The sequence below is a fragment of the Octodon degus genome, unplaced genomic scaffold (assembly GCF_000260255.1).
Source record: "Octodon degus isolate 3935 unplaced genomic scaffold, OctDeg1.0 scaffold00018, whole genome shotgun sequence".
NCBI classification, from domain to species: Eukaryota; Metazoa; Chordata; class Mammalia; order Rodentia; family Octodontidae; genus Octodon; species Octodon degus.
In genome coordinates this window covers 1408066-1421181 of record NW_004524594.1, presented here as the reverse complement: position 1 = coordinate 1421181, position 13116 = coordinate 1408066, and the positions used below count along the sequence as shown (strand labels likewise).

General features: G+C 47.9%; 2 protein-coding genes across 2 annotated transcripts in view; one reads left to right on the top strand and one right to left on the bottom strand.

Moving 5' to 3' along the window:
* The window catches only part of F2 (coagulation factor II, thrombin), a 29922-nt gene extending 25585 nt beyond the window's left edge, over positions 1–4337 (top strand). Inside the window, exons 13-14 of the mRNA XM_004627289.2 lie at positions 3903–3973; positions 4080–4337. Coding sequence (XP_004627346.1) covers positions 3903–3973; positions 4080–4220 — 212 coding nt within the window. The 3' untranslated portion in view covers positions 4221–4337. The remainder of the gene's footprint in view (positions 1–3902; positions 3974–4079) is intronic.
* A 2954-nt stretch (positions 4338–7291) lies between these two features.
* Positions 7292–13116, bottom strand: part of Ckap5 (cytoskeleton associated protein 5) — a 124737-nt gene continuing 118912 nt past the window's right edge. The window contains exons 37-42 of the mRNA XM_023710577.1: positions 12755–12943; positions 12529–12666; positions 11681–11764; positions 11420–11579; positions 8076–8227; positions 7292–7968 (exon numbers count right to left, since the gene is read on the bottom strand). Coding sequence (XP_023566345.1) covers positions 7726–7968; positions 8076–8227; positions 11420–11579; positions 11681–11764; positions 12529–12666; positions 12755–12943 — 966 coding nt within the window. The 3' untranslated portion in view covers positions 7292–7725. The remainder of the gene's footprint in view (positions 7969–8075; positions 8228–11419; positions 11580–11680; positions 11765–12528; positions 12667–12754; positions 12944–13116) is intronic.

Sequence of the window (13116 nt, the reverse complement as noted above, 5' to 3'; positions counted from 1 at the left end):
CTGCCGTGAGTTTGAGGCCAGCCTGGGGACACAGTGAGTTCAAATCCACCCACGAAGTAAGTTCAAGCCCAGCCTGAACTACATAGTGAGAAGCTAATGTAAACAAAAAAAAAAAAAAAAAAAAAAACACCAAAAAACCCCACCCCAATTTAAAACTATCAGTCATTATTTTTAACTTGTCCCCAGTTTTGCCTGTGGGATCCCAGGTGTGACACTATTGTTAGGCTATCCTTGCTTCTAGGTCTCTCAAGAGGACAGCACTAGATCCTAGAGTGTGATGCTCACCTATCAGTATCTGCTTTTTTTTGAGACAGGGTCTTGCTATGTAGTTCAGGCTGTCTCGGGCTCATTGGACAGCCCAGGCTGGCCTCCTGAGTGCTGGGATTACAGGAGTGCGCCCGCACTCCCAGCCCATATCTGTTTTTTGTTTGTTTTGTTTTTTCTTTTTCTTCTTTTTTTTTTTTGCGGAACCAGGGGTTGAACTCAGGCCCTTGTGTTTGCCAGGCAAGCGCTTATTCTACTGAGCCATCTCCCCACCTCACCCCCCAGCTGTTTATTAGTTTGTCAGAATCTACCAGTTGGGGCCCAGGAGATGGCTCAGTAGATTAAGGGCTTGCCTGGCAAGGGCAAAGGCCTGAGTTCAATCCCCGGGGCTGGAGAGATGGCTCAGTGGTCTAAAGCACCTACTTAGAACAAGCTTAGCAAAAGCATCAGGGACCTCGGTTCAATCCCCCAGCACCACATGCCAGCCGGCCCCGCCCCGAGTTTAATCCCCGGTTCTGAAGGGGGGAAAAAAATCCACCAATTTGTACTGAAACTCTATGTCAATCTGATCCCCTGTTTGCAACTCTCTGTTCATAGTGAGCAATGTGCTCCCCAGTACCCAGAGCAGATTTACTCGGTCAGTGTCAAAGCAGTTTGAGAACCCGAGCTCCAGAGCACTGTGAGGATCCTAACTAGAGCTCAGCATTTCCTTTTTTTGTTTCACTTTTCTTCTGAGGCAGGGTCTCACTATGTAGGTCACATTAGTCTGGAACTCACCAAGTAATTTAGTGTGGCTTTGAACTTGCGGCAACCCCCCTGCCTCAGGCTTCAGTGCTGGGACTACAGGCACCACACCAGCTGAGTTCAGCACTTCTTAGTGTCATTCCTGAGAGTATACAAAGTATTGTATTCTAAAGTTACTTGGGTTAATTAATTTCCCCCTTGCTAGTGCTATCTACTTAAAATCATGGAGCCTCCTAATTTCTGACTGTATTCCTTTGCTCCTTGTCTTTTAATTTCTGGGGTACATGAAATGTGGTACAAGTGAGACCGGCTGGGTCAGGTGCTACCTTGACAGAGACAGCTTCCCACCCTTCGATCTGGTCCCCATCCCCTCCATCCCCCACCATTTCCATCCTTGCCCTGGCGGGAGCGGACCATTCTCTTTAGTTCATGCCTTATTATTCCTATTCTTATTATCATTGTTGTTATTTAGGCAAGGTCTCACCATGTAGTGCAGGCTGGTTTTGAATTATGTAGCCAAGACTGTCCTCAAATCCACAAAGATCTCCTGCCTCAGCCTCCCAAGTGCTGGGATTACGGCATGCGCCACCACCCCTGGCTTCGCGCTTATTCTTCCTGTTTCTTATTTCACCGCTGTGATTGCTTATCACACACGGTGTGTTATCTTTCCCATTTCTTACACACAGGGAAGCAGTACAGACACTGTTCGCACTTTGCCCCCTTCTCATGAGCACTGAGACATTGGGTGGGTGCGCTGACAGGACGCAGATATCCCGCGCAGGTCTCTTTCTTCATTCTGGTGGTGGGATCAATCTCGGGGCCGGCGCCACCCCAATGGCCGTGGATGCTCCCCTCCCCACGTGGGCCTTGTCTCGCTGCTACTTTGCAGTTCCACACGTGCTGTAAGGAATCTCCTTGTGCACAGTTTTGTACACTGGAGCAATCAGAGGGGGTGGTGCGAAGTCAGGAGATAAACCGGGGTTCTGTTGGTTGCTTCCAAATCTCTTTCCATCAGGGTTGTACGTGTGCACTTTGGTGTGCAGGGAACGAGAGCACCTGCCCCTGCCCACAGCCTTGGCCGCAGAAGGGTTCTTCACTCACCCATGTGAGATGGCATCATGATAGTTTAATTTGGTCTTTTCTTAACTGAAATTGAGGGTAGATATCTTTTCCTATGTTTATGCACCAACTTTATACAATTTTTTTTTTTTTTTTCGTTTTGAGACAGGGTCACCTTTGCTCCTCCTGCCTCTGCCTCCCAGGTGCTGGGATCATAGGCGTGTGCCACCATGCTCAGCAATTTCATATAACTTCTGTGAATTGTTTCTTCATGCACATTTTTCTCCCTATAGCTTTTCTTTTCCAATTTTTCAAGACAGGGTCTCACTATGTGGCTGGCCTTGAACTCATGGCAATCTTCCTGTCCCAGCCTTCCAAATTCTGGGATTACAGTGGTTACCATCACACCTGGCATATATCTATCTATCTATCTATCTATCTATCTATCTATCTATCTATCTATCTATCTACCTATCTATCTGAGACAGGGTCCCATTATGTTGCCCAGGGTGGCTTAAAGTTGGTGACTACCTGCCTCAGCCTCCCAAGTAGCTGGAGTTGCTAGGCATGGGCCACTGTGCCAAGATCCTATTTGATTTTCATTTTTGGATTTCTGATTCAAGATGTTTTATATATGCACAGAATTGTTCGAGGATATTTCATTCAGTTACAGTTTTGTTTTACAGTTGTTTAAGGAGAGAATTTTACTAGCTGGGTCTTGTTTCCTATAGTATCCATGGGTCTATTTAGTTTTTATCCATTTATTCACATATTTAGGCTTTTTTCCCTAATTTTCCCTAATCACAATTCCAAATTTGATTCCATGTGCTTCTTTTATCGAGCAGATGATTTTCCATCCTCGTTGCATTACGAGCTAGTATGAGATGCGCAGTTAAATACACTATAGCACCTTGATGTTTGGGTGTTCCTCTATTCTAGTTAGGGTAGCAGGAGGGCTTTTGTGGCTTTTATTTTAATTTTTTTTGTTTTGTTTTGAGACAGGGTTTCACTTTGTAGTTTACGCTAGTCTTAAACTATGTAGCCCACACTGGTCTCGAACTCACAGCAGTTCTTCTGTTTTAGCCTCCCCAGCACAGGGATTATAGGCATGCACTACCACGCTGTTTTGGTGGCCCACATGGCATGCAGTGCCGGGGATTGAACCTGGATCCTTGTGCTTGCCAGGACAGTGCTTAGACTGCCAAACTATCTCCCCAGCTCCCTTTTTTTTTTTTTTTTTTTTTTGGTACCAGGGATTGAACTCAAGGCCTTGTGCTTGCCAGGTATGCTGCTAGCTATCTCCCTGGCCCCCTCCTTTGATTTTTCTGAGTCTAGCCTTCCCTCCTTTCCAATACATGCCTGCAATAAATCAGACACATTCATTGTAGAAAGTGGTACGCATACATAGTGCATTTTGATCCTTTTTACTTCCTGTGTCATTCTCAGTTGGGGACAATGGCACACATTTGTAATCGCAGCACTCAGGGAGCCTGAGGTTGGGAGATGGTGAGTTTTGAGCCCAGCTGGGGGCAATTTAGCAACTTAGTGAGTCTCAGGCTTAACAATTCAAAAGGTGGGGTATAGCTTAGTACAAAAAGTTCAGGCCTTGGTGCAGCTGTTCCCACTGCAGGGTGGAGAGTGTTGTAGGTAGCAGAGCAGAAGAGGGAGGCGAGGAAGGTTCCGAGTGGGTGGCTTGGCCTCTGTGGCTCATTTGGGACACAGGTTGACAGCACAAATGAGAGTAGTTAAGGGCCAGTGTGGGTGTGACAGGTCCTGTGTGTGCAGATTGGGCTCTTAGCCAAGAGAGGTTCTGTAGCCTGCTCTTGTCTCTCAAGGGTTCAAGCCTGAAGAAGGGAAGCGAGGGGACGCTTGTGAAGGTGACAGCGGGGGACCCTTTGTCATGAAGGTAACTCCTCCAGGCTGGAGGCCAGTGGGGCCAGAGTCAGTTGCCTGGAGGGTGGCATGGGAACTGCCTTGGACATGTCTCTCTGGAACCCATCTTTCCTCCCCAGAGCCCCTTCAACAACCGCTGGTATCAGATGGGCATCGTGTCCTGGGGTGAGGGCTGTGACCGGGACGGGAAATACGGCTTCTACACACACGTGTTCCGCCTGAAGAAGTGGATCCAGAAGGTCATCGAGCAGTCTGAGTAGGGCCGCTCCTGCCGCAGCTCCGGCTGCAGATCGCAGACCATCGCCAGTCCATCCAGAGTATCTCTGTGGCTGCTTCTGAAATGCCAGCTCCAATAAAAATGACTGCATCGGCCAGCACCTGTCTGCTCCAGGCTTGCGTAGTGCCCCGGTGTGCGCTAGGCGCCTGTACACATAGGGGGCAGGAGGGCAAACTGAGGCTTAGAGAAGTAGTTCGTCCAAAGTCACAGAGCTAAGAGCTCAGAGTAGGAGATAGCAGCGGAGGCCTTCGCTCCCACTGCTTAGCTGTCGGGCCCAGAGCAGGGAGGGAGGACACACTGGGGGTGAATGGCCACCTCTTGCAGTCTGCTTGGGACTTGCCTGCAATGGCCCAAGCTGGTCCCTGTCACTCGGTCAGCTCAGGACTCAACACCTTCATCTGAGTCCTGGGGGAGAGGGGCTCGGAGAAAAGCCTCTAGCACGACCCCTTGGGTGCAGGTTCCTGCTCCAAGCACAGCAGGGGTACTAACCATGTTCAAGTAACCTCGTTTTTGTATTTTTTAGTTACTGGTTTTCTGAGACAGGGTCTATGCCTCAGCCTCCCGAGGGCAGGGATCAAAGGTGCGCCAACACCAGAACAATGTGCAGGGTTACCTCTGCTGTCAAGTGCTTCTCCTTCCAGCTCCAACAAGCAGCAAAGCAGGGGACTGTTGTGTCCTGGAATTTTTCTTTCTTTCTTTTTTTGTATTTTAGGGAAACCGGGTCTACAGGGTCTCACTACTAGACTGGACTCTAGTGATCCGACTGTTTACAGCCTACCAAGAGCTGGGATTACAGGTGCACCACCACGCCCAGTCTCAATTGTGGCCATCTCAGCATGCCCCAGGGGTAAGGCTGGCATGGCAGGCCTGGGGATTGAACCCCCGGCCCCTGTGCCTGTTTGCAGGCGCTCTAATCCAATTGAGCTATTTGGCCGGCCCTTGGAATTTTTCTTAAGAGTGATTTTTAGGTTGCAGCAATTTGTTTTTTCAGGAAATAGGCCCTGAGGGGAATGTAAATGAATTTGTACAAATTAAAATGTCAGGTGTAGATGGCGCACACCTGTGACCCCAGCTCTGGAGCGGCTGAGGCAAGAAGATCATTGGGCATTCGAGCCCAGCCTGAGCTACAAAGTGAGCTCAAGGCCAGCCTAAGCTGCATAGTGAGACCCTGTCTCAAAACAAACAAAAACACCCAAAAAGTCAGATGGAGAGCTGAACACTTGCAATGCTAGGACTCTGGAAGGCTGGGGCAGGAGGATCCTAATTTTGAGCCTATCCTGGGTAACTTAATGACTTAGCAAGACCCTGTCTCATAATAAAATGTAACAGGCTAGGGCTTAGTATGAAGGTCATAGGTTCAATCACCAGAACTATACAACAAAACAAATGACAGGATTTTTTTTTTTTCAGTACCGGGGATTGAACTCGGGACCTTGCACTTGCCAGGCAAGCACTTACTCTACTGAGCTATCTCCCCGGCCCAGGATTTCTTTTTGAGACAGGATCTATGTAGTTCAGGTTGGTCTTGAACTCACAGTAACCTTTCTGCCTCAGCCTAAATGCTGGGATTATAGGTGTGCACAACCACACCTGGCAAAGTGACAGGATTTTTTTTTGGTGGATTTAACTCAGGCCCTTGTGCTTGCCACAGAAGCGCTTATTCTACTGAGTCATCTCCCCAGCCACTCCCCAAAGTGACAGGCTTTAACCCCCTGCCTAGCACATTCTGCAAGGTTATGTTGGCAGAATCTACCCTGTGGGACACAGTATAGCTTTGCCCAGGGCCAGCCTGACGGTCAGGTGAGTACAGTGGGATGGTGCCATTCCCATGGGTGTGTCTGATTTATGGCACTGAGCCAGCAGAATCTGTGACAGGGCATTCACAGGGGTGCTGGCATCCCAGGTCAGTGGGCACAGATGCCATGTGGTGACTGTTCATGGATGAGGGCCTGCAGCTACTGGGTTTAAGGGAGCAACAGTTTTCTTTAACTCTCTCCAGCATCCTTTATTCCCCATTTTCAGTACAGAAGGGAACAGAAGCTGGGACATGGGGCTCTGTTGTCCTTGGTTCTGGCTGGGCGGAAGAGGTCCAAAGTGGAGCTGAGTGTGCTTGTGGTACTTCGGCTGCACAGAGCCTTACTGATGGGAGATGGTAACCAGACTTGGTGGATATCCACAGCTGCCTGGGAAGTGCCTGGGGCCTGCAGACTGCTCTCCCCCATCGCTGGCCACAGGTCAGCTCAGGGCACTTGGGGTTTTGGGCTTAGCTGTGCCAACTCAGTCCATGTCCTGCAGCCTGAATACCACCTTCCCCACCAGGAAAACTTGCTGCCTGTCCTGGGTCACCCAGAGAGAATGGCAGGCTTATCTCTGATGGCTCGGATGAGGTGGACAGAGAGGATCCCCTTCCATAGCTCTATTCCCTGAACTCTAGCTGGGAAGGTCCTGCGAGGGTCATGCTTCCCTGGGTCTCCGTGGAATTCACAAGCGCTCAGCCTAAAGTCTTTCTGGCTGTGGACGGAGGTAGGGCCCAGAGCTTGTACTCTGGAGGTGAATCCTTGGTCCACATTTTGGTCCTCCTGCAGATCAAATGCAAAGCAGCTTCTAGTCTGGATCCAAACAGATGCACGTCACTGGGCAGGAAAAAGCACATTCTTAGTCCCTCCAGGAAGGAGCCCCACCTGTGGACGTGCTGTGGGATGCACGTCCATGCAGCCCAGCCGATGATGGGCGCACTCTCCTGGGCACTTGAACTGCACAGTGCTATGTCATCTTCAAGTTCCTGGCCACCCTGTCCAGGGAATGGAAGACAGGACGACTGGAAGCTCACAATGGGAGGATGAAGGGATTTCTCCGTGTTCCTTAGAGCACACACGGGAAACAGGAGCAGGTCTTTCATTCCAAGTGAGTCACAGGTGCTCCATGTCTGTGAGCCAGAAGGAGTTAGGAGTCCACAGGCAGCAATGAACCTTTTAGAACTGGCTCTGTCCTGGTCCCAAATCAGGTGACAGAGTGGCCCAGCACTCCAGGGTATGGAACACCTTGAGAGACAGGTATAGTTAATGCAAACTTTATTTATAAAAGACTCTTAAATTAGTTGCCTCATGCCATGCATTCATACAGAATTTAGTGACCCTTCAGGGCTATAGGGAGAAGAGATCACAAACTCAAAGAAAAACTATTAAAGAGTTCTAATAGTTAAAAGCTAGGAAAGATTAGGACAATTTTACAAATGACCAGTCAAAAAAAGAAAAGAACAGAAAAAGGCCATGGACACTAGTGTGTGCTGAGGGACAGCTGTTTACAAGTCTGTACACTAACTAATCCACAGTTGGCTGTGGGTGCTTGGGGACCTGGGGTGGCCACGTCACCTCCTCCACTGGCCGATACCTCCAGCCACTTTGTGCACACTCGACCTGTGTGGCCACGCCATACTATGAGGGCTTCTAGTTTAGTAACCTAAGCTGCAGGGAGCCAGGGTGGCAGCTTCATTTGCGACTACTCTTTATTCTCTCCAGTCTTTTTTTCAAGTCATCGATGTTGGTAGAGGAGGAGGAGGAGGGCACTGTGCCCGCGGAGTGGGACTGGTTGGAATCCAGCTCTGAGTGCTGGTGCTGCTCGCGGGACTCCCGCAGCTGGAACAGCTTGCTGTGCAGCATGTCTGTGGAGGAGGCCACAGGGGGCACTGTGGGCTTGGAGAGCAAGGAAGTCAGCGGAGGCCGGTCATCTTGCTGCAGAAAGAAGGGGGACACTGTCTCAGGCCAGGGGAGCAGGTCAAGGCTGAGCTGCCACCCCCGCATCATGACCCCCTCAGGGCCAGCAGGACAAAAAGTATTACCTTTGTGTTATCCAGCCCACATCTCTGCCGGAGGATTTTTAGTCTTTCCAGATAGACAGATGGTCCTACCTCCTCACCATTTGTGTTACTTATGGAGGACATTGTGCTTGTAGGGGTGGGCACACAGGTGACCTCCAACTGAGGTGAGATGCCTAGGGAGGAAGATGCATGGAAAACATTTACACAGATGTACCTCACTCCTGGACTGCCTAGGCTACCTGTCACCTGAAAGAGCAATTAAGAACTAGCTGGGGATGTACCTCAGTGGCACAGTACTTGCCTGGCATGTCTCAGGCCACAAATAACATTCAACCACACACACATACACACACACACCCCTAGAGCTATGTCAGCACATGCCTGTAATCCCTGCTACTTGGAGACTGAGGCAGGACGATCACAACTTCAGGGCAGCCTGGGCCGAACTTAATAAAAATCTCCGGGGGGGGGGGGGGGGGGGGGGGGGCGGGGGGGGGGGGGGGGGGGGCGCCCGGGGGGGGGGGGGGGAAGCCGGCCATTGGTGGTGCACACCCATAAAGTGAGCCCTCTGCAAGGACTGAAAATATGGGCCCAGTTTGGGCAAGTCTGCAAGACCCTGTCTCAAAAAATAAAGAGCTAGGGAAGTAGCTTAGTGGGAAGACTTTGGGTTTAATACCCAGTGCCACAAGAGAGGAAAAAAACCCCATGGGTTGGGGGCTAGCAATGTAGCTCAGAGGTATACAGCATGTACTCTGTTTGAACAACGCTTGGGTTCAATTTCTGGTGTCAAAATTCAAAAAATGTCTGGGAGTTTGAATGTTACCACTGTACTTGAAATCCACAGGGCTGGTGAGATGGCTCAGTGGTCTAAAGCACCTACTTAGAACAAGCTAAGCTAAGCAAAGCACAGGGACTGCGGTTCAATCCCCCAGCGCCACATGCCAGCCAGCCCCGCTCCCTGGTGGGCTGAGCTGGCCACACACAAATAAATAAATAAACAAATAAATTTAAAAAAAAAAAAAAAAAAAAGAAATCCACAAGTCTTCCCCTGGAGTGGGGATTAAGGATCCTCTGAAAGATAAGCCTGATGAGCACTTTAAGAACTCAACAAGATCCAGAAGAGGAGAATGTAAGTCTGTACCCCATTATGCAAAAAGCTGGATTTCAGTAATCCTAGGGCTGACCAGGATATCCAAAGCACCTCAGCTACTCTTATGTGTACATATACTGTCCTTGCCCAACTGAAGCTTGGGGAATGTTAAGTGTGTGGAAGCAGCCCACGTGTGGACTAGGAGCCACAGCTAGAAAGCTCTTTTTTCAGACCCAGGAAGGACAGTGTAGAGCTCAAGCCTATGGAGAATACCAGGGCAGGGGAGGAGCTGAAGCAGCCAACACACACATCTAGAGTGCATCAGGCACTGGCGCAGCTGAAACTTGTCAAGGCAATCAACATTCTAGCAAGGGAGGGAGAGAGCAACACTACTCAATCACAGAAAACTTTTTTTTTTTTTTTTTTTTTTTTTGTTTGTTTTTGTTGTTTGGTTTTTCCTTTGTGGGGCTCAGAATTGAACCGCTACAAGATGAGGTAAAGAAAAATAACATAAGATAACTTTTTTTTTTTTTTTTTTGGTACTGGGGACTGAACTCAGGAACTTACATTTGCCAGGCAGGCACTTATGCTGCTGAGCTGTATCTCCAACCCCAGCAAAAAATCTTTTACTTCCTAAATGTCTCAAAAGGATCAAGCATGAAATGTGGGCATTTAAAGTGCTGAGTTTGGGAAAGCTTCCTGCTTGCCATGGTGTTGTTTCTCCTGTTACGCCACCACAAACTGAAACCTCTGCAAACTGGAAGCCCAAATGAACCTTTTCTCCTGTAACCTGTGGGTGTTGGATATTTTGTCTTATATGGAAATATAGATATGAGACAAAAACCTAATGTCCCAAGGGAGCAAGGAGCACTACAGAGCACCCAAGGAGAGCTGCTGTCTCTCACTTGGATTCAAGGCTGCGGATAACAGCTTCTCCTGCTGGGCCCTGTTCTTTGATCTCTTGCTAGGAATGTTATCAGCTCACATTTGTGCAAACCTAGTGTTAGGCAAATGGTGGAAGTCCACAGAGAAAGGAGTCTGTGTTCACCCAAGTAATTATGCACATTCCTTAGCCTGCTTTTAGCCCTCAATAAATGTGAGATGCTTCTGTGCCTCTGGGCTCACTTCGATTGTTTCTTTTGGCACTGACTTATACCATAGTCTTAGCAAAAAGAAAGTAATTAAAACAACCTGAAAAGTTAAGAACTAAGCAAAAAGAAGAGGAGGAAGAAAATCTCCAGGAATTAAGAACAAGCTGACAGAAAAAAGAGAAACCACAGAGGAACTAGAGAAGCTGAAGAGAAGTCAGGAAAAATAAAGATACAGTCTGAAAATGGATAATTTCTGGATACATACAAATCACAAAAACTGAACCAAGATGATATAAAAAGCACTGGGTAATCCAATAACACAAGAAACTGAAGCAGTTAAAAGAACAAAAAACCTAAAATGCATCATCTAGGAAAAGCAAAAAACAAAATAAAACAAAACAACAAAAAGCAAAAAAAAAAAAAAAAACAAAAAAACAAAACAAACAAACAAAAAAACCCAACAAAAAAACCCCACCAAAACTGAACTTGTGACAAAGGGCAAGTGAGTAGAACAATTGTATAGCATTTGCAAGGCCCCAAAATTGATCTCCAGCACCAGAAACAAAAACCTGATTTCCATGAAAATGTATTACTTTTTACAAAAAACAAGGTAGTGGGTGGAAAAACTGCTTTATGGAAAACAGAAAAAATTACTCTAGGGAGAAAGAATTCCTGATAGATGTAAGATGAAAAAGGAATAAGAGATAATGTAAAATGCAGCAAAGGAGGTCTGAATATTCTCAGATATGAAACCAACTCAGGGATCACACTGCAGGTGTTACAAATGTATTATTTAGGCCAAAAATATCAAGTGTTGGCCATCACCTGAAAGAACTCTGGAAATGGAAGAGACCCTATCCCGGTCAGGTGCAACATGTTATGCCCACATGTACACCTGCTATCCTACTTAACAGTCTTCAAGAAAGACTCAGTCTTGGAGAGGGGTCAGATCCTAGGGCTCAGAGGTGGGGAGCCAGCCTAAAGGCCCTCAGGCACCAGACTGGTGGCATGAGACTGCTGACGAGGTTCCCGAAGTCCAGCGAGTCAGATGGTTCAGGACCTCAGATCTGGCAAGGGCTTTACTGAGCACAAGCTCATGCAGAACACCAGGAAGGGTCCTGTGGATGGAACCCAGGGAGGTCAGGGCCTGAGCCTGCTCCTGGAGCAACAGAAGGAAACCATACCTGTGGAAGTGGGAATCCGGCCTTTGCCCTCCCTCTCCATCTCAATCACCCGAAGGCCTCTTTCAACATAACTCTGGAAGAACTGTGAGGAGTTTTTCAAAAATGGTTCAATATCAGCATCTGAGTATTTTTTCTTATATTCATATAACTCTGCTAAGCCCTGGTTAAAAAAAAAAAAAGAAAAAGGAAGGGTAGGGATATTCCTTAGTGCCGCTTTCCCACAAAGCAGGTCCCTGTTTGCTTCAGTCCTTTCACTCTTACCTCTTTAGTGTTTTCTTTAGAGCCAATCTTCTTAAAAATCTCAGCTAAGAAATCATTCACTTTGGCCTTTGATGATTTTTCATCCTGCAAAATTAAAAGATGCTAGGAAAGCTGTTTTAGTTATTAATTAGGAACCAATGGTTCTCGATATCTCAAAACCTGGACCTCACTGATACGTCCCTGCAAGTAACAGTGCAGCAGAAACACCAACACTCTGGTTGGAATGCCCTTGGTTTCAGGTTTTTTAGCTGCAGCAGATGAGAGAGCAACTGTCCCCTTATTCCCCAATTTTTTTTTTTTTTTTTTTTTTTGCAGAACCGGGGATTGGAACTCAGACCCTTGCGCTTGCCAGGGAAGTGCTTATTCCACTGAGCTATCTCCCCGGCCCTCTTAGTCCCCAATTTAACAGCACCCACAGTGGGTGTTTCTAGGGAACAATGCCTTGGGCACACACACAGAAACCTTTCTCGGGGCTTTCATACAAGGTCGTTAGCGCTAGAGCCCCACAGCAGGAGACTGAGCAGGCCAATCCCTGGTCCTGACCTTGGCCTTCAGAGGCATCTCCAGGACCTAACTGCAGAGCTGGGCCATTCTGGGGAAACCACCACCCTGCACCCAGCCTTTGCCGCAGGCCACTCACTATTCTTTTTTTTTAATATTTTTAAAAAAAATTTTATTTATTTATGTGTGTGTGTGTGTGTGTGTGTGTGTGGCCAGCTCAGCTCACCAGGGGGCTGGGCTGGCTGGCATGTGGTGCTGGGGGACTGAACCGTGGTCCCTGTGCTTTGCTAAACTTGTTCTAAGTAGGTGCTTTAGACCACTGAGCCATCTCACCAGCCCCCACTCACTATTCTTGATGCGCCCTTCTCAGTTTCCTTCTCAGACTTGCTCCCAGCCTGGTCCATGCTATGCTTCATCATTCGGCAGAGGTGGGCCTCCAGCTCAGACTCGTTCTTGTTGTCAATCATCGTGAGGTGGTCCAGGATCTGATGGGAGTCGGCACGTTCACGTGGAGGTGGTGCTCTAGCCCAGTATGCTCTGAAGCCCCCCAGACCAGCTGCTCTTGCTACTTACCTTGGGGCCTTTTAACTTGCATAAGGTGTGCAGCAGGGTCTTTAGGGTCCTTATGGGAAATTCGCTTTTGCACTGCTTCAGCTTCTCTTTGGGGAAGACTTTCATGAAAATGTGGATGTCCAGAAGGATTCTGTCCAAATTGATGCTGTTGATGGTATCGGGCAACAGCCGAACCATTCTCCAAAGACACTATTGAGAAAAGAAATGAAAGGTAGGAGAGACTCGAGAGTGAGGTTTTTTTTTTTTTTCTTTTTGAGGGTATTATGTTGACATGCATTTTTCCCAAGCTTAGGCTCACTTCTGAAAGATGGTCTGAAATATAAGTGAGGGTCATAACCTTTAAGTTCAGCTGGGAAACATGA